This window comes from Chaetura pelagica, unplaced genomic scaffold (genome assembly GCF_000747805.2).
Source record: "Chaetura pelagica isolate M959 unplaced genomic scaffold, ChaPel_1.0 scaffold116, whole genome shotgun sequence".
NCBI classification, from domain to species: domain Eukaryota; kingdom Metazoa; phylum Chordata; class Aves; order Apodiformes; family Apodidae; genus Chaetura; species Chaetura pelagica.
Genome location: NW_009953655.1, coordinates 30,202 through 51,665, shown reverse-complemented (window position 1 = coordinate 51,665; position 21,464 = coordinate 30,202). Strand labels below are relative to the sequence as shown.

Sequence of the window (21,464 nt, the reverse complement as noted above, 5' to 3'; positions counted from 1 at the left end):
ATATTTGTCTGTAAGAATCCTGTTGTAGGTCCAGAGCTTTTACTCTCTTCATAACAAAATTAAAAGGTTCCAGTGTGCAGTTCCTTCAGGGTCCTCACTGGATTTGCCATCCAGACTTGAATGAGGTGTTTCTGGGACTCTTCTGTGAGGGCCCTGGGTGTGTTTTCAGCACTTGCTAAATAAGTGGTGATGCTGTCCCAGCAAAGTACATCCTAAATTAAGCTTTCTTTAAGTGAGCACTCTAGAATGAAGCCAATAAATTATTAGTGCATCCTCAAAGATCTGTGGACTCTATTACATTTTGGCATCTGAGGATCAGCTGGCTTCGTACATGGCAAAATCCTTACTTCTGCTTTAACATGCTATTTTTAACTTCCTAATAAGAACAGGTATTTGCAACTTCTATATACTGTTTCCTGGGTATTTCTGAAAATTGAGGGAAGTGGAAGCAGACATCTGGCTGTGGAGCTCTGACATTCAGGGGCTCTGAACTGCAGAAAGATGCTCACATGTATCATTTAAAAGGAGGAAAGGAAAAGAAAACACTCACTGCTGAATAAGAAATTCATTTAGTAGGACTAGATTTGAGAGCAAAGATTTATGAAAAGACATTAAAGAGGCAGTCGATATAAAAGGGAAGTGGGTGGAGAAAAACAAACTTAGAAGCTGCTTCAACCTCTGAACTAGTTTTTTCCACTCTCAGGGTTAAAACTTCTTGAGCTGTTTTCATGTTACAGCCTAAGCACAGCACAGCTGAGGCCTGTAAACAGGAGGACTGTGAACACTGAATTACTGGGAGGACTGTCTGCAGGCTGTCTTCTTCTGATTTATTAGAAGTAGCTCATAGTTTAATTAAAGCTGGAAGAGGTGGGTGCAAGGGGCAGATCTGTTCTCTTAAGGCTCTGATGGCTTTTCCTGTGTAGGCATTTTCATTGCCTTCCTGCAGTGGTTTCTGTTACAGTCTGTGTTAAGGGGCAGTAATTCACTTATTTGCATGGGATAAAAACAGTTAGGCATTTAAGTTGTTTTGGTTTTACCCTAGTGGCTTTTCTTACAAAAAATAGCTATTTAGAGAGTGCATTTTAACCTCTCTGTTTATTGGAGAATGAGTATTTCCATTTGCTTGTTGCATAATCTCTGACTGATTGTTTTGTCTTGGCAACAGTCGTGAGACAGTTATTTAAGACCCTTGATGTGATTTTAAATGTCTGCTCTAAAAATTAAACAGCAACTGAGAAATAGTGATTATTCTTGAAATAACTTTAGGAGGCTAAATTTATGGAATAGCTGAGTGCGATTTTTGGTTTTAATTCAGGATATATAGAATCAAGTTAGTGAACATGCACTGCAGAGATACTGATCCTGTAACTCCTCACTTATCCACTAGGAAAAATACAGAGCCCTGTGCACCTGGGAGGTGATCGTTTGCTTCATGGAACTGTAGAGCTTTTCTTTTTCTATTTTTTCTTCTTTTCTTAAAAGCTCTGACTGTTGCAAAAATGCTGTTAAAGCTTCCTCAGCTTGCGCTTGCAGGGATGAACAGGAGCTGTTTACTTTTCTAGAGATGAGCTAGTTCTAGTGTGTTAACAACAGAAGTTGTTTCTGCTGTTCACAGCAGCAGGATGGAGAGTTGGGATGCACAAAGGAAGGTATCTAGAATAAGTGGCTGGTAAATTATTACATACAACCAATGATGACAGCTTCTTTTCTGGATTTCCTTTGCTCTTGACAGAGGCATGTTGCTAGTGGTACATTCCTAAGAGTTAGTTTCTGTTGGGTTTGAGTTGTTGGTCCTGCAGGAGCAGCAGCAGTTCAATGAACCTGCAGTTGGCTTTCCATGGGAAACCAGAAACTAGACTCTGACATGCTGCTGAAACCAAAGGTGTGTTAAAATACAAAATGAGAGAGGAACAAACTGTGGAAAGCATGGTTGCTTTTTAAGTCTTTCTCCTAAAGAGGTATTTTGCTAATTTTATTATTTTTCTCATATGAAGAATTTGGATCCGGAATATTAGGGAAGCATTTCTGGGCTGCTGTCCCCCCCCAGGTTATCCTTCCTGTGCAGCTGAAGGCTGCTAAGTCTGTGTCCCTAAAGGAAAAATAATGTAGAATGAACTTTAAAGAAGGAGAGAATTTCAGAGGTAGGACTGGAAAAGGGATTCTCCTTGTATTTTGAAATGGAAAGCTGGAAGAAAGGACTGGAGTAAAGCACAAAAGAGTGTATTGCTTTTTTTTTTTCTGACTAAAGCTACTGAGGAGTTGAGGCATGAAGGGTGTAAGGCATTGCACCTGTTGGTTGCACATTGGTTTGAAAATGTCACAGTTTCTGGAAAATTAGTCTTACAACAAGAAAGAGTGGATCTGGTGTTCACATCCAGGCTGTTCATGGGCTGCTTCTCATCCAAATTTTGCTTGCATCTTGTGAAAGTTAAATGTGATGTTTGGATGTATCTTCAGGGAACTGTCTAAAAGAAAACCGATCCTGTAGTGGGTTCAGTAGCTTCCTATTATACCATGAGACATTTTTGGATTGACGTGTTTCTTTGAGATGTGTTTATTAATCTGCTGTGACAGAGACACATGAGATCTTTCCATGAATTTTTTAAGCTGTTGTACTTGTTCAGTGTTACTGTGCACCCGACTGGATTCCTAATTCCATGGGTGAGCCATGTCCTGTACATCTTCATTTAAAATGATCCTGCTTTGGCAATACTCTCTGGGTTGCATTTCTCTCTTTTAATACCATCCCTTGTCTTTAAACGTTGGTGCATCTTGAGAGATCTAGTGTTATCATGTGTTTATAACACAGTTAGTAATTTTCTTCTCTTTTGTCTAGATCAAGATGGAGACTTATCGGGGACAATTTCACTTGTTATGACACAGTGTTGCAAAAGAATAAAAGACACAGTTCAGAAACTGGCCTCTGATCATAAAGACATTCACAGCAGCGTATCCCGAGTTGGAAAAGCCATTGATAAGGTATTTATGTTGTGATTTGATTGGGTTATTAGGTGATGTGTCCCCTGCTTTACTGAATTTTGATCTATGTTACAGTTAATCTCAATTAAATCTTCCTGTCAACTGCAGAAGCATAGCCTTGGGGCAGAGGCAAGACTGTGGGGTGCATAGTACTTGCTTTCAGAACTTGTTTGTATGCTGAATCCTGCTTCTGAGGCAGCTCAAATATCTTTATTTCCAAGATAATTTGCCCTACGTGTGATAGGTTAATATCAGAACATGGTTATGTTGACTGACTAAACATTTTATTTGAAGTGCACTTTATAATCTTACCGAGGATGACACTAGTACATGAATTTTTTCATCCAAATATGCTTGCAGCATTACAGAATACTCATCCTTTGGGACTCTCATTTAAACTCTTACTAATGAGGATCTGTTTAAGTATAATTTAACAGTGGTGCAATGGGGAGACAAAGTACCTAGTGCTGCATTATTGAGCATAATGTCTGTGCAACTGTGATTTTTTTGCTTGTCACTGTGATTGACCCATTACAGAGGGCTCAAACTTTGTACTAAGAGCTTTAATCCAAGCACCACCCTTATCAAAAGCTTAAGGATGCATCTGTCTCTAATCCTTGCTGCTGTATCTAAACCAATTAACTAGAGTAAAATTCCATCCTTATTACTGGCTTGGAGCCTGAAATAAATCTGTGTAATCTTGTCCTAAGTTTGAAGCTTTCCTATTCTGCTTTAGCAAGTGGACTTGGAACAGACACACTGATTTCAGTTTGGCTGTACCTTTTTCCTTTAAATAATCTGAGATAGAGCAGCCTGAGGTTGTATCTAGAGAGTGGGAATCACAGAATCGTTTAGGTTGGAAAGGACCTTTAAGATCATCAAGTCCACTCATAAACCTAACATTGCCAAGTCCATCAGTGGAAATTAGTATTTCTTAGAAGCCAAAGGAAAAAAACATTTGCAAACTTTAAATAAAGTTTAGATGTGTGTCTGATCTCCAAATTGTTCTTTCAGTTGTCGTGTACAGTTTTTCCAGTGTTGTTTCTGTCCTGCTGTTTTATTTACTAATTTTCTTTGGAAAGGGATACTTGTACATAAAAGCATTTTTAAAATTTCGGAAGTGTGGTTTTGTAAAATAGTTGAAAGGACACCACTAATCTGCTCTGTGCCTGCTGAGTGTCAGAACTGTTTCAGTGAGGTGTTCAAAAATTTGCTGTAGTCAGTGTGCTCATTCCTCTGGATTTTCAATCTTGCTTAGTGTCTGTGATGTTCAGATCAAAAGATTGGAAGCAGCCCTGCTGATAATGGAGGATGTATTTTCATCAAGTTCAGAACATCAGTCAGCATTGTCTCAAAGATGAATTTCCTGTTTTTCTGTTTTATTTTGGAGTGCAAGTAGTTTGAGTTTTGCTTTCCGTAATATAAATGTGTGAAGGGAACTACTTTAAAATGTACCCTGAAGTGTGCCCTGTTCTTGGCCTGTTTGACAGATGGATAGATGTAATGTTTAAATCTAAGTGGAATTTAATGCTCCCCTGGACAGTGACATTGGAAGGAAATCTTCCATATCTTCTTAGTATAATTTCCCTGTCCTGATGGAAAATATATTTGAAACCTGCTAGCAAAGTCTTTGTTGGCATCAAGTCCCATAGCCTATTGAAATTACCCTCCCCTCATTCCTGCCCCATAATACACTTAAGCTTAAACCAATAGAAGTAATTAAGTGTAATTGATGTAGTGAGTTGGTGCTCGGCACATTCCAGGCAAAATATTACTGCTTCCTAACTAAAATGCTGGTTGGAATTTAAAGAAGCACAGCCCTTTGCTTGGGTTCATGAGATTGGAGTTTTGTTTCTGTCATGTGTACATTCTCATTCCAGCATTTTTCCTCATTTATTTTATAGACAGATTAACAACTAGAACACCACGTATTGTCTTCCTAGCTCCATGTGCTCAGGCATGGGTAAATAACTCGTGTTGACTGATTGGAGATTGGGAAACATGCTAATATTGGTACCAGTTTTATGTGACACATCTAAATGGCAATTGTTGCTACACGTGGCATCAACAAACTTCCTCCTTAACAATCTTGGCTTTTGAAATAACTTGCTGTATTATCTGCTTGTGGAAAATTATGGAATTTTTTTCCATTGCTGAGGCAGCATTATGCCCATATATAAACTTAAATCTAGTCGGTTTTTAAATTAGTGTAGTCCTTGCTTATGAACTTGGATGTGGCCTAAGTTTGTCTTCCTGCAGAGTTCACTCTGAGAACAGAAGCTCCTAAACGTTGGAATAATAAAGTTCAAATTTGGCATAAATTACAAACCGCGTTTAAAATGTGAACTTTGTGTGCTGCTTTTTAGTTAGCAGTTCCTGGAGAGTTTATCTAGTAATCTAAACATTTTTTCATAATAGTTCCACGTGGATTTGCATGCATGTGATCCATGGAGGGTTATCCTTTCTTCCAAAGAGCATTTTCTCCTTTGAAAAGCAACGTTTACATCCAGTTTTTTCTTCATTGTATTGGCATCTGCTCTGCTTCCAGAACTCGTCATGTCACTATTGTTTAAGCAAGCTCTTAACAGGTAGCTCGTTAATCAGTCTCCCGGTAAATCAATCACTCTTCTGGAACGATTTGAATTAATCTCAAAGCGTGTTTGATGAGGCCAGTACATGTTTTGCCTCGAGCAAGCTGTCTGAGTAGGGGTTAAATGCCCTCATTCAGGAAAGTAAGTGGAGAAAATGGTAACTCCTTCAGTTTTTTCGCTGAATTTTAAGCCTGTTTTGAAAGAGCCAACGCGGTAAACCAGTCCTTGGTTTGGGAAAGTAGACGTTTTACTTTTTACTTTAGTGTATGTTTCATGTAAAAACTTGTGTACAAACAAAAAAAACCCTTTACTGTGAAGAATGTAGCTAGATAAATACGGTCTTTGCAAGTTGAGCTTTATCTCTGAACCAACAAATTGAACAGAGGAGGTAAACAAATGTATTTCATTTGTATTTTGAGTCAGAATTTAGGAGAAAGGAGGAGTGCACAAAGTGATTTCAGCTGAGAGACTGACAATAAAACTGCCCTTCATCATCATCATCCTTCATATTGTTGTCAAAAGGCAAGGGTTAACAGTCACAAAGATTCCAGATGCTGAAACTAGGTGGGCTTATGTCATGGGTGGAGTTGGGGACCTCAGACGTGGGCAATGGCAACCCTATCTCAAAAAAACCCCAGCAGGAACTTCGAGATAAGAGGATGTTAAATTTCTGCTTTGTTACGTGGAGTTAAGAGTGACAGTGACCAACCAGTCATTTCCTTCTCTGAAGTCTCTTTATTGCTGTTTTGTATACAAAAGTCAGCTTATTTCTCAAAAGGTGTGCTAGCCTGGCACCCCTGTCTGTGCAGAACTGGAATAAAACAAGTATGTCAACTGTGTGTGTGGACAGGGTTTTGCACATTGGGTGCAGAACCCAGATTTGGGACAATACCATGTTGTTACTAGTAACATGGAAGGTTTTATCTTGGTTGAAGTGGTCTGGCTTGTGTGTGTGCATGACTCAAAGTCCTTCTCACATTTCAGCAATTATCAGTAATGTACTTTACATTCTATCACTGGTATATTTAGCACATAATATTCTACGTTTTAGCCTTAAGCTTCCTAGTTAGGCTCTTCAAAAAAGGCTTGTGTCTCAGGAATATTCACAGTTGCTCTTCTAGGCTTAAACCCTGAAAACCACAATATAGCCTGCCTGGAGTTTAACTTACAGAATTTATTTCAACTTTTGAAATCTTATTAAACCCCACATGCTATCAGCATAATGTTGGCATTTAGGAAACAGATATGTCGTCACCAGCATCTCATGCAGGCGTGACAGTGATGAAATACGTGAGCCAAATGCAAGCAGGAATTTGTTCTGACATGTGACAGTCACTCCCTGTAATATGTGCAGTCTCCTCTGGACCCAGAGGAGGCAAGAGGTGTAGAATCCCAGATATAATAAAGACCTCAGAAATTGTTTAAAAATAACTAAATTTTAAACATTGAAATGAGAACCTGATCAAGACTGGTCTGATCAGAGAATGGGCATGGGGGAGAAAAAAAATGGACGTCCTCAGGTTATATGATGTGAGTTGAACCTACAGCACATCTAGGTTGAAATGATATGACTCATTGTTACCATTTTTTATTAGATTCTAATTTACAATGGAGTTTTGAGAAGGTTCTCAAGGCTCGTAGGTTTGTTGCTTCAGAACACAATGTGTTTTTTTTGTGAAGACGCTGAGGTAAGTGGCTCTGCCACCTCTGCCCCCAAGCAGTGAGAAGGGTGTGACACTGTTTAAGGCATAGGTTCAGCTCTGATGGGTTGCTAACTGCCCAGAAGAATACAGTTTTTTTATGGGTTTTACTTTTGCTAGGACTCTTAATTGCTTGAGGAGTAACTTTAAGTCAATAACTTTTAGGCTACTGATGATCCCCATCCTGGAATCTTAAGTAAAAAAAGCAAGTTTATTCGTTGGAAATATTACCTGCTAGTGGTGTTTGGACAGTGATACTGACCACCACCAAGGATGTTGGTGACCCTTAAAGGCTTAAGGGTTGGCATGAATAAAAACAGTATTATTTAGTCTTCAAGGTGTTGTAAGTTTTTTCAAGCTCCAGCTTAAAGACAAGCAGCATGCCAAGGAGCTTACAGGTTAAAAGACACTGAAGTGAAAATGTTGTTAACTGAGACTTGAAACAATGGCAATAATTTAAATGCTCATCTTGCTCCACCATTTCCTGAAGATGGAAGAGACAGTTTGCTTTCCTGAGTTAGTGTTTTACTGAAAGTTTGCTGAGAGACCTGAAGGGAGTGGTGGTTTTGAAGCCAGGTGTGGAGGGATGAGAAGACTGCCCCTTTCTCACAACACAGAGGAGGTGTGGAGAGTGGCTGATGAAGGAAATTAGTAAGTGGTGAAGAAAAGGAAGGTGCTGTGCAAATTGCTGAAAGGAAGAATGAGAAGCTTTACAGATAAATGCTGCTGTGCCCCCTCTAACTTCCCCCTTGCCATTTAAGGGGTGGGCAGCTCACGGTTGGTAAGGCTGCCTCTCAAGGGCTGATCCGCTCTCTATTGGGGTGTCCCCATGCACCTGTCTACTGAAGCTAATCACTGCATGCCACTTCAGTCCTCTAGAGCCAGCCTAGAAGGGCAGCAATTTCAGTTTTGAGGCTGACATCTGAATTGTAGGTAGGTGTTTGATACCTCCTAAGGAAAAGCAGTGAGGTGTAGCTGGGCAAGAGAGACTTGAGTGGTGCAAAAGTGGCTCCGTGGTGTGAAAGTCTGAAACTACCATGATGATGTTCTCTAATTTTTTAAATTGAATTGCAAGGAGACTTAAATTTAACTTCTGAAGCAGATGGACAGTAGACTCCCCAGTGCTTTTGGCATCATCACTCTGCAAATGTCTGTTGCCAGTGTTTTGGCAAACAGGGTCTGACTCTTCTGGTTCACCAGCCAGTGAAGCCATGTCCATGGAATACAAAGTTCTAATCTAACCTAGCCCCTGTCACCTCAGCTTTGCTCTGAAGGTGGTTGGTTATCTGCACTGGCAGATACCACAGCAGGTTGAGTATCTGCTAACCTGCCTCTCCAGCATTGTCCTGGCTGATGGGGAACCAATAATACATGGTTGACAGACAGCTCCTATCAGCTTTGTGTTGTTTGCTCTGCCTGGTTTGACAGAAGTGTGTATTGTGCTAGGTGGGTGTTTCAATATTGTGCAGGACTGTCAGTTGTCACAGAGCTGCAGCTGAAGCACTGCAGTTTGCACCAGACTTTTGATATACAAATTTCCTTAATGGAAGGGAGCCATAGTTACTAAAATGTCAGGTCAGGCAGCAAGCAGTGTGCTGACTTCTAGACTCTACTACTTTTGCAAGAGGTTTGTTGGAGGCAATAGGTGAGGATTTTTATTCAGATTAGCCTCTCTGCCTCAGTCATAAACATATTAGCAGTTAAAATCCTGTTTTATATAATGGGTTAGAATAAGTGTTGCTCTCCTACTGCCAATAGGCAGAGTGCCAAGTGTTACTAAAGAGTCACTGTGACAGTATTTTTACTTATTCCTGGAATATGTCTGTAGGGCACTCGCCTAAAAATACACAGCAGTAGGATCAGCTAAATCAGTAAAAGATATCTTGGATCTTTAAAGCTTATCCTGTTGCTGGGATGTTGGAGATCTTCAGGGATTTGAATTTCATTGTGGTTTGGGGGAGGGAAGAAGTGATTTTTTCCTTTTTCAGCATTGTCTGCCCCTCCAGCTGACGTCACAGCTCTATCAGCAATTTCCGAGTTCAAGCTTTTCCTGCTTATTTGGTGTGCTGTAATGACAGTGAAGCATTGATAACACTTTTGATTCCAGTGTAAACAGTTTTGTTTTCTGATGTCTATGCATTTTCAGTTTTCACATATAGAAGAAGTCTTTTCTGCAGATACTTTCTTCAAAAATGCATCATGGTCTAGATTTCTAATTTGCTAGGTAGACCTGTAATTTGTCAGTGCAGTTCCTTAGAGTGGATAATATTAAAACTTGAAATGAGCAGGCTAAAGGATTTGTTTTATGCACAGGAGATAATGAAGCAGCTGACAGATGGATTTCACTTTGATCAGGAGGTAGTTGAAGGCCAACTGAGTAAGAGGCAGAAAGCATCAGGGTGGAGACGGAAGTGTCCTGCAGAATTAAAGTGATGTGGGGCCATTTGTTCCAGCCTATTAACTGTTGGTTTGTACGTTTCAGAATTTTGACTCAGACATCAGCAGCGTGGGGATAGATGGGTGCTGGCAGGCTGACAGCCAGAGAATCCTCAATGAGGTGATGGTGGAGCACTTCTTCCGGCAGGGAATGTTGGATGTAGCCGAGGAGCTTTGTCAGGTAACCATCAGTGCAAAGGCTGAATGTTACCGCTCGTGGGAAATGATGCTTTGGGTTAGCATCCTTATTTGGGTGTTTGTTCTTAAACTGTCAGCAAAATGGCAGCTTAATCTCATGTTTTCTTATGCTTCAACTAAAAACTGCCTTTTTTTTTTCAGGAATCTGGCCTATCAATAGATCAAAGTCAAAAAGAACCGTTTGTGGAGTTGAATCGAATATTGGAAGCATTAAAAGTTCGAGTTCTGCGACCTGCATTAGAGTGAGTCTACTCAGGGTTTTTTCTCCCCCTTTTTTTTTTTTTTTTTTTTTTGTTTGTTTGTTTGTTCTGAGTGCTTTTAACAAATCTTCTACTTTAAGTATGGTCTTCAGCATTTTTGGATGTGTCCACATTTGTCCTTTGAGAGGTCTGTTACTACATGAACCCCTACCGCCTTCTTTTGTTTCCTCTGTGTCCTTGCCCATGGCTAAGAGTCACTAAGAGTCATCCTCTTAGGTTAAGGATTAACTTTAATCATCTGTGATGCTGATTGAAGGTTTTGGGAAGGAACATCACTTAAGAGAAACAGTTGTCTGCCATTGTGTGACCACTCAGTGGATAAGTAATTGCTGGATGGCCACACCCAGAGAGTTGTGGTCAAGGGTTCAGTGCCCCAGTGGAGGCAGGTGATGAGTGTCCCTCAGGGGTCAGTACTGGGACAAGTGCTGTTCTACATCTTTATTGGAGACATAGACAGTGGGATTGAGTGTATCCTCAGCAAGTTTGCTGATGATACCAAGCTGTGTGGTGTGGTTGACACTATAGAGGGAAGGGATGCCATCCAGAGGGACCTCAGAGAGGTGGGCCAATGCCAACCTCATGAAGTTCAACAAGACAAAGTGCAGAGCCCTGCACCTGGGTCAGCACAATCTCAGACACAAATACAGACTGGGGGGAGAATGGCTGGAGAGCAGTCCTGAGGAGAAGGACTTGGGGATGGTAGTTGATGAGAAGTTCGACATGAACCACCAGTGTGTGCTGGAGCCCAGAGGGGCAATTGTGTCCTGGGCTGCATCAACAGAAGTGTGGCCAGCAGGTTCAGGGAGGGGATTCTGCCCCTCTGCTCTGCTCTGGTGAGACCCCACCTGGAATATTGTGTACAGTTCTGGGGCCCTCAGCACAAAAAATAAATAGACCTTTTGGAGAGGGTCCAGAGAAGGGCCATGAAGATGATCCAAGGGCTGGAGCAGCTCTGCTATGAAGACAGGCTGAGGGAGTTGGGGTGTTCAGCCTGGAGAAGAGAAGGCTCTGGGGAGACCTTAGAGCACCTTCCAGTGCTTGAAAGGAGCCTACAGGAAAGCTGGGGAGGGGCTTTTCATCAGAGAAGATAGTGATAGGACAAGGGGTAATGGTTTTAAACTAAGAGAGGGGGGATTTAGATTAGATATTAGGAAGAAATTCTTCACTCTAAGGGTGGTGAGGAACTGGAATGGGTTGCCCAGGGAGGTTGTTGATGCCCCATCCCTGGAGGTTTTAAGGCCAGGTTGGATGAGGTTTTGTGCAACCTGATCTAGTTGTGGGGTTCCCTGCTCATGGCAGGGTGGTTGGAGCTTGATGATCTTCCAACTTTAATGATTCTAGATTCTGTTCTATGATTCTGTGTTATTTAGCTTTATAGTGAATCATTGGTGAACCTTATTCTATTTAAAAGGTTCAGTTACAAAGGATACCAGGACTTATTAGAGGTGTTGGATATCACTAAGGTATTTGCAGCTTCACTGGGCCCTTGGGGTGAGCAGAACAAGACTTGGTGTCAGATCTCCCTTTTCCTCAAGTCACTCTTCCTTTCCAGATAAGGAACCACAGGGTGGGATGAGGGAGTGAAAGGATAGGTGTGTGCTTTGTAGGCTGCTGCTGCCAGGTAGGTGCTGGTTAACATTGGGTGAGAGGTGTGTCCTCAACAGGCAACAGCCCTGTGGTACGTTAGCTGGAAGCCTGGACTGAGAGGGAGATCTGCTAGTGAGAGATTTCTGCTGAGCAAAACAATTCTGGTCATTCAACTCAGTGGATAATGCTAAACACTCAAATGAAGTAAATACGCTTAGAGCAGGGTATTTTCTTGATCTTAGTAGACTTTACAGCCATTAGACATGTAAGCTGGTGCTAAAAGGGATGGTGAAGAGGGTGGGCATGGGCTACTGTTTAGATTTTCAGTAGTGGATATGTAAGTGTTGTACCATTTAAGCTTTTATTTTAAAAATGAGAAAACTCCAAACAAACCCTGTGTTTCTGGGGGTTTTTTAGGTTGTGAGAGGCTGGTCTCAAAAGTAAGTAAAAAAAAAAATATATATTTGAAATGACCTTTTAATAATAGAAACAATAAAACTAAGCATAGTCAAAAATTCTGTTTAATTCCAGAGCATAATTAATACATTTAAATTTACATTTTTGCATTAGTTAAATACATTTTCATAGCAACAAACATTTTGTTTTCCTTTAACATGATGTAACAGGGTTATGTCAATTCAGAGGTCACTGACATCTAACCTCTGTGCAGGGATACTCTGGTATTCAAACTGTGGTGTTCATAAACTAAATCATGGATTATGCCACTGGGCCATGCAAAGTTTGACCTCAACAGTTGGTCTTTGGATCTAGTCACACAGGTGGAAATCTCAGGTGTTTTATTGCTGTTGAATTGGCCAATGAAGGAAAGCAAGATGGAAATGACTGGTGTTCCAACTGAACCAGGGTTTAATGTCAGCTGCACTGTGTATTTCTTGAGGTTCAAACAGTAGCAGAGCTGTTGCAAAGGACATTGTAGAACAGTAACTTGCTGTTACAGCCAGTTCACTTGAAGTCGCTAAATTCATTTTAGCTGCAGTTAGCAAAGCCTTCTGCCTTACTTATTGCTACTTAGTTATATCTTGTAGTTGCTGCAGTGTCTTAAATATTTTTCCAACAAAGGAGAAAGCATGGTTGTTCTTCAAAGGAGCTTTTATTCCCAAGACAGCTGAATGGACAGAGAATAGGGTATATTGTCAGCACAGCTTGGAGGCTGGTCTCCCTCCCCCACCCGGTCTCATTTCTGTTTATAATGTTTATTCTGTTTAAACTCGGTGCAAAAGCTCCCTGCTTCTCTTTGCCTGCTGCTGGGCACTGAGGATCCTTATTTATAGTGATGTTTGTGTAGGAAACTTGGTTGTTAGTGAGGATGATCAAACTGTGACAAGACTGTGCAGTTTAGGAGGTAACTGGTGTCTTACATGCCTGTTTTTTTTTCACATGCTAGTGAAGGTGTTTCCAATATTATTTCTCAGCAGATGTGAATGTTCAGAAGGATGGAAGCTGCTCCTGGAGGGATGGCCTCTATGTGAGAGGAGCTTAGAGAGTTGGTGTTGTGCTATCTGGGCAAAAACCTAATAAATGGCTACAGTTTGCATCAGTAAATGCAGCTTATGCACAGGGGTGCATAAAAGCAGTCCCAAACTGGCCTGTTCCTGGGCTAGGCTACTGACAGTGGTGTTGAAGCAGAAAGGGGTTGTTAGACAAGGATAATTAATTACAGTTCCATCAACCAGGAAGGGGAGTTGAGCAGGGTTTACCCATGGAAAATTGCAGGAGGTTGGAATAGAAGCCATAACCAGTCTCTCTGGCTCAGCCAGTGCTCTGCATTTGGTGCTTGGTTTAACTCAGCCTTGGAAGCAAAGCAAACATGGGTGGCTCCTGGTCACTGCCATGGCTGGGGAGTTGTCATATTAATCATGTTTTGAAAGACTTTGAAAGCCCTGTTGTGGTGACAGAGAGAAGTTAGTATTCATATCTGATTGCAAAAAAAAGCCAAAACCACAAAGAATCTAACTGCAGGGTTGTGGGTTTTTTTAGATTTTCTTACGGATACAAATTCTAACACTTAAAGATATTAAACTTAAGAATTGAATTTAGTACAACTGGCTATGACATTTTGGGTTTTGTTTGTTTTGTGGGGTGTGTGACTTTCTACCCACTGTGCACCCTAAGCCATGTACTCTCTGTACCTCTGCAGGATCCCATTCATTTCCAGTGACTTTTCGCATTGTAACTTTGTAATGGGGAGGGAAATCCATAGGTTCTTTCTGGGTGGATTCTGACCCTTCTGAGCCCTGGTGGGTCTCCATGTAAAGGTCTGGTGGGAATTACTTACAGCCTCAGGGTTTTGACTGTAATTCCCTGGGGAAGGGGTACTGTCTTTTATGTCTGTAAAGCAGCAAAGCAGACAGGTACTGGTGTTTGCTGGGGCCTATGGGGATATAGTTCAAAGTAAATTTAATCTTTTCTAGGCTTTGTGAAATTAACAGAGTCACAGAATCTTATGGGTTGGAAGGCACCTGGAAAGATCACCCAGTCCAACCCCCCTGCCAGAGCAGGATCACCCAGAGCACATCACACAGGGACGTGTCCAGGCGGGTTTTGAATGTCTCCAGAGGAGACTCCACAGCCTCTCTGGGCAGCCTGTCCCAGGGCTCTGTCACTCTCACAATGAAAAAGGTTTTCCTTATGATGACATGGAACCTCCTAAGCTCCAGTTTGCACCCGTTGCCCCTTGTCCTATTGTTGGACATCACTGAGAAGAGCCTGGCTCTGTCCTGACACTTGCCCTTTACATACTTGTAATTACATTAACAAGGTTGTCCCTCAGTCTCCTCCAAGCTAAAGAGGCCCAGCTCCCTCAGCCTTTCCTCATAAGGGAGATGTTCCACTCCATCATCTTTGTGGCTCTGTGCTGGACTCTTCCCAGCAGTTCCCTGTCCTGCCTCACCAAGGCAGAATAGAGGGGGAGGAGAACTTCTCTGGAACCTACTAACCACACCCTTTCTAATACACCCCAGGATGCTATTGGCCTTCTTGGCCACAAGGGCACATCACTGGCTCATGGTCATCCTTCTGTCCACCAGGGCCCCCAGGTCCCTTTCTCCTACACTGCTTTTCAGCAGGTCAGCCCCCAACCTGTACTGGTACATGGGGTTGTTCTTCCCCAGCTGCAAGATTCTATGCTTGCCCTTGTTGAATTTCATTAAACTCTCCACCCTGCCCAGGTCTCATTGAATGGTAGCACAGCCTTCTGGTGTGTCAGCCACTCCTCCCAGTTTAGTGTCCTCAGCAAACTTGCTGACAGTGCCCTCTGTTCTCTCATCCAGGTCGTTGATGAATATATTGAATAGTTCTGGTCCCAGTACCAACCCCTGAAGGACTCCATTTGATATAGGCCTCCAACTATACTCTGTCCTGTTGACCATAACTCTCTGGCTTCTTTCCTTCAACCAGCTCACAATCCACCTCACTACCCTATTATCCAGACCACACTTCCTCAGTTTAACTAAATCCCATGAGGGAACTAGAGGAGAGCTCTGTGTACCTGTGGTTTGAATAGTAAACTGTAAACTTTAGAAGTTTCATCTGGATTTGAGTCTCAGAAGTGAAAACACTCTGAAAGCATTGTTTGGAGAGAAGGCATGAAGACAGGTGTTGTGATTTTGGGCAGTGGTAGAGAGGATGTGGGTTGAGTGTTTTAAACCTCACTTCTTGTTTTTGTCTTTCCATTAGGAATAGGAACAGCATGTCCTAAACCAAACACCTGAGGCCTGGCTTCTGTGCCTGCTTTCTTCCGACACAAATCTGTGCTGCCACTCAAAGGGCTAAAAATGGAAAGCCTGTCTAAAAGCTAATTTGGAAAAACAGACTCAATCTCAGCAAGATGAAGCATCATGTCATGTGGTTGCAGATATTGGCAGGGAGAGGAGGGAGGCTCTTTTGATGCCTGTCTTTTGATGCAATACAGATTAGTGTCTCATTAGTGGGACTGTGAACTGATACTAGTCTTACTGTTTATTAAGAATAGTTTTCTCTTCTAGCTGGTTATTGGTCTATGGCTGTTAACATCAGGCTCTTGTTTTCTTAGTTGGGAGTGAGCTTTATTGCCACTATACCTGGTTTAAACCATGGACACTACTTACAGAAACCCCCCAGACAACCCATGTAGTTTAGTGTTGACATTCTTCTGAGGTTGCTCATCTGAAACTGCTTGAAATGAGGGACAGTAGAGCTTGTCCTTAGTTCAAAGGCTCCATTTCCCACTGTTTCCTACTGAAAGGTTACTGATGTCATTCCAAAGCCTTGCCAGTAAAGTCAGGCTCCTGACACTTTCACCACAACAAATTGAAAGTGGATGCTTGCTCATTAACACTGCATCTTAATGCAGAAGGGTAACTTGCATTGAATGCTGAATTTTCTTCTTCTAGTGTTGGTTAAAAGAACAGAAGCCTTGCATACCCCTTTTTTTAAGGGAAAAAAGACTATACCTCACTTGCTGAAGAGTGAAAAGCTCTTTGCTTAATGGGGCCCCACAGTGAAAATAGTGTAACTAATTAATGCTAATGACTAACAGATGTGCTGACAAACATTAAAACTTCTTAAGAGAAAGTTTGGATTGATTTAGGCCTAAGTTTAATCAAAAGGAAGAAAACCAAACCACACCAAAAAAGACCCCAAAAAGCCAAGAAATGGATGGATAAAATCTAAATAATAGAATAGCTATTTATGAAATGCTTTGAAAATTCCTGTTTCTTTTACTTGATGCATGTTTAAGAATTCTTCCATGTTATTTGGGAGCCAAATGTTAGTGTTGTCATGGTGAGTGAGACCCAGAAAGTGAGAAATATTTTTATTGTTCAAGTTGAGAGTAACACAGAAAGCAGAGTTTAAGCAGGGTACAGGATAATACTTAAACTGATTGCTCTTCCTCCTGCCTTCCATTGTAAGATCTTGACAATATCTATCTTTGAAGCCTCAGTAGATACACTTCCCCTCTCCAGGGCAACCATGCACATACATATAAACACAGTGGCTTAGAAAAAATGCTTGGTGAATGAGGAAGTTGGAAAATATATTCTTGAAAGGCTTGGTAAAACTTTTTAACGTGCAGCTGAAGACTATATTCAGTTCTTAAAGGTTCAGTGAAAGTGGTATTAATCAAAATACAGTAGGTTTTAGCTATTTCTACCTTATATTGTGTCTCATTCAGCCTTACCTTCCTGCCAGAGGGTGCTGAATTTTGCAGAGGTCACCCTGTGCAGCAGCCCCAGAAGCACCATTGTTCATGTGTTGTGTGCCTTGTGTAGCTCTGTTAACTCATGAAGAGTCTTGTCACTTTCTGTGCTCCATATAAACTCAGAGAATTTCAGGGAACCATCATATTCTCCTTGAAATAGATGTTTGATAATTGTAATAATTTAATACAGTGTAGGCTGACACTCTAATTACTCTGAATGTCATGTCTCATTGAGCCTCCTCCTTTCTTCTAGGTGGGCAGTATCCAACAGAGAAATGCTTATGGCACAGAACAGTTCGTTGGAATTTAAACTTCACAGATTATATTTCATTAGCTTATTGATGGGTGGAACAGCAAATCAAAGAGAAGCACTTCAGTATGCAAAAAACTTCCAGCCCTTTGCCCTAAATCATCAGAAAGGTAAGTTTTAGATGACATTTAAAGCATTTAGATATGGCACCTCATAGTAAAATCTTATTCGTGCTCCAAATGTCTTTTACACCATTATTTTCATTTTGTTAGAGGTTTCATATTTTTGTATATAACATGTATAACCTGCATTCTTATGATTTGAATTAACTCCTCTTTAAACCCCCTTGTTTATTTTTAAAGGGGATGCAAAATTAGGTTTTAATTTGTCTGCATATTTGCTTCAATGGAAGTTTTTTGACTCTTTAAGTAATGGTCATAGAATCAGAGAATCTTAGAATGGTTTGGGTTGGAAGGGAGATCATCTAGTTCCAGCCCCCCTGCACAGGCAGGGATACCTCCCACTAGGTCAGGTTGCTTAGAGCCCCATCCAGCCTGGCCTTGAACACTTAAATTAAATGAATAATACTTAGATGACACATAAAATAGGCCTGTTGCCAGGGTGTAAGGTGCTAGAAACATTATTGGAATTGTCTTCTGCTGTTTTCTGCTGTGTGGGGTAATACAAAAAGAAATTAAACCTTTTGAAAAATGAGGAATATGTGAGTTAAGTGAGCCATCTTAAAGGAAATTTGAGTAAAGCCAGATTTTTTAGGCTTTGCCAAAAGTATAAACCCATTTGAAGCAAATTACTAGGCAGCATACAAGTTGTTGTAGAGGGGCAGATGACCCCCTGGGAGTCTGTCCATAGTGGCCTGGAGCTCTTGTAGCTGTTGATACCAGTTCTTTCATGGCTATAATTGTATTTTTTAGAGGGGAGGATGTGTATCATCAATACAGCTTATCTGTCTGTCCTCCATCTGAAAGCCACAACTGTAGGCAACCAGCTTTGTTATTCTTAGCATCAAATACCTGCCTGTTCCTGGTCCCTGCAGATATTCAGGTGTTGATGGGCAGCCTGGTGTATCTGCGGCAAGGCATCGAGAACTCCCCCTACGTTCATCTCTTAGATGCAAACCAGTGGGCGGACATCTGTGACATCTTCACAAGAGATGCCTGTGCTCTGCTGGGGCTCTCGGTTGAATCACCTCTCAGTGTTAGGTATGCTGCTTTTCATTTGCTTTTAAGACCAGGTATTTGTCTTCTGGTTTCTTTTTTCTTGTCTTGGACAAAAGAAATGGCTTTTGAGAAGTAGCCTCACCTAGCTGGTATCAAGTGAAGAGTGTGGTTACAATTAACTTAACAAAAATTAGAAATCAGAGGTTACTGTGTGCTGTACCTTACTCTGCATCTTTGCAGTTCAAGAAGCATTTGTAAATGCAATTTGGCTCTTGTACATAAGACATCAGTGCAGAAGATGAGGATGGCCATCAGCCAGTTATTCCTACAGTGTGAGAAGTGCCCCTGCTGTTTCACTGCAGAAAGCCCTGGCCATAATTATGTCAGCATTTGATGATCTTGGTTTTTAATCCACACATTATTTTACCTGTCTTCTCCTTAGAAGAGTTCCTGGGCATTTTGTTGTGATTTCAACTTCTAAAATTTCCAAATTGTTTGCTGGACCTTGTTTGCAAAGAAGAGAGAAGCACTTTCAAGCTCAGTAGCTAATCTGACAAAATGCAAATCTGTAGGAGGCTGTTGGAAATGTGAAGGAAAATGAACCTAATCTCCTTCTAGCTTCTTTAAAGATAAACCAGATTAGCTGACACTTAGCCTTTGGATGTCAGTTCCCCTGATGTACTTGAGCGATGTTCTCATTTTCATTTCAGACATGAAACAGAAAATAAATTGTATGTCTTTCTGGGCTAGATTGGGTACTTAGCAGAAACTTCAGTACGTCTTTTTTTTCACTGCTTGTTCTGACTTTTTTTTCTTTTTATTGTTCATGTTACTATTATTAGACTTCTGTGCTTTGCTGAGAGCTCTGAATTGTCATGTCTTCTTCTGCTCCTGTTTGCATCACAAAACACAACAGAAGCAACAAAAGGAGCACTTTCAAATTGTCTTTCTACAGTCATAGTATTTGTATTGGAAGGAACCTTAAAGACCATCTCATTCCAACCCCCCCCTGCATGGGCATGGACACCTCCTAGCAGACTAGGTTGCTCCAAGCCCCATCCAACCTGGCCTTGAACACTTCCAAGGATGGAGCTTCCACAGCTTCTCTGGACAACCTGGGCCAGTGTCTCAATAAACGTTATGAGTTTCAGTTTGAGGGTTTTAAGATACCTAACGTTTCAATCTCTATTTTTTGGTTTTTATCTTTCCCCTGATTCAGTCAAATTAGCAGCAATCCTTTACATTTTAATTGCTTGTGCGCTGATGCTGTAATAGAATTTTCAAGTGCAAATGGCCAAGAGGTTTTTGGTGAAGTGGTAAATCCCTGTTATTGATGTTTGGATTGGTTGGACACTTGCTTTATGCCTGCTGTGAAATTGATTGCACTGAAATGTATTTACTGTATCAGGTGGTGTCGATACTTTTGTCGTAAACAAGACTGTTCTAAACTGGCGTGACCTTTGAGTGCTGCAAATCCTATAAAAATTAAACCAGCTTGACGTTAAATCCCTGCTATAAAGTATATTGCTTTCTAGAACATGAGTAATAGTCCCTTTTTTTAAGGCTGATTGGCTTCTGTATTTATTTAGTCCTGTACAGGCCTCATGGTCTGAGTTATTGTGTGGAGACACAGGGAAAACTCTTGTTGTATTAAGGAACTTGTGGCTCAGGATCTCTGAGACCTACAGGATGCCATTTCTGTTTGCTGGTTACTTCATTTGTTCTACTCCTAAAGGGTTTTTCCAGAGAGATTTTAATACAGAACCATTAAAGCAGTAATGCTTTCATGCCTACAAATCCTATGTGTAAACTATCCCCAGGTTTAACACAGGTACACACAGGGCTGAAACAACCAAAAAGCAAAGCGCAAGGGTTAAAATTGCCAGTTGGAGATGAGGCATATGATTTTTTGGTTGTTGTTTTGTGTTTTAGCTTAGATGAGATTCATAGGTTTCAGGCCCTTCCCTCCCAAGTAAACTAGTCAGTATGTTCCTGCAGAAACATAAAAGCAAGTAGCAGGAGATGCAAGAGTGGAGAGGAAGGTTGATTTCTGTAGACAATAACATTTACACAAATAGTAAAATAATCTGCCAGAGAAACAGCTGGGCTGATACCAAGGTCAAATCCTGTTTCAGTTGCTGCTGACTTCCAGGTCTATAATACTGTCATGAGACTTAAATTCATCAAAACATCTGTTAATTTGTGGAAATTCAGTGTCACTTTCTTTTGTAACATAGTAAAATATTTCAAAACAATGTGGTACATTCTGGTCATGGGTGACTCTCAGAGCAGACTGAGCTGTTGGGCCTTTGTTTCCTTGTATTCTGTCATTCTTGTTGCAGGCTGTGCTTCCCTTCCTTCACTTGCCTTCCTATGTTTTTTTTCTACATTTGTTTTCTTAAGTTAAGGGGAAAGACATGTTTCTTTACATTGTGATTACATATAATTAAAGGATTATGGGTTGTGTGTACATGTGGTTATGTGGCAACTCTTCCCCTGACTATGCTCTTCCATAGTTAGGAGAGCAACTAGCCTGTATAAGCTAACATGATGTCTTCCTTCTGTACAGCTCAAAATCAAAGTAGGTAGTATAGAAAATCAATACAAGAAAACAAGATTCAGAGTGGGATTAACCATTGTTTTCAGTCCAGAATGTAGTACATGAGGGGTAACTGATAACCTGCTCCAAAACTCTTGCTTGTTAAACTTGGTGGGAGCTTAGTAGTACAGACAAGAACTGACTGTAGTAGTACAACACTCTTGTGTCCCAATTAACCTTTAGAATAGAATGATGAAAAATGCTGGATTCCTAATAGGCACCTTATGTTAACATTTCCTTTTTCTGCAGTTTTTCAGCAGGTTGTGTAGCATTACCAGCTCTAATTAATATCAAGGCTGTTATTGAACAAAGGCAGTGCACAGGTGTTTGGAACCAGAAGGATGAGCTACCGGTGAGTTGATGCTGAGCTATCCCAGGGCAGATTTCTAATGGCAAATACTCTGAAGATTTATTTTGTGCTGAATGTTGAGGAATGTTGCACACAGCTGCCACCTCCAGCAGCTCCTGGCCTTGGATCTTCCTGCT

The 21,464-nt window shown here is 41.1% G+C and overlaps 1 protein-coding gene across 1 annotated transcript in view; it reads left to right on the top strand.

Annotated features, from left to right (window-relative positions):
* The first annotated feature begins 2,110 nt into the window (after positions 1 to 2,110).
* Positions 2,111 to 21,464, top strand: part of RMND5A (required for meiotic nuclear division 5 homolog A (S. cerevisiae)) — a 24,027-nt gene continuing 4,673 nt past the window's right edge. The window contains exons 1-7 of the mRNA XM_010000278.1: positions 2,111 to 2,141; positions 2,837 to 2,979; positions 9,753 to 9,887; positions 10,046 to 10,146; positions 17,205 to 17,371; positions 18,256 to 18,421; positions 21,228 to 21,330. Of these exons, the coding sequence (XP_009998580.1) occupies positions 2,111 to 2,141; positions 2,837 to 2,979; positions 9,753 to 9,887; positions 10,046 to 10,146; positions 17,205 to 17,371; positions 18,256 to 18,421; positions 21,228 to 21,330 (846 nt within the window). The remainder of the gene's footprint in view (positions 2,142 to 2,836; positions 2,980 to 9,752; positions 9,888 to 10,045; positions 10,147 to 17,204; positions 17,372 to 18,255; positions 18,422 to 21,227; positions 21,331 to 21,464) is intronic.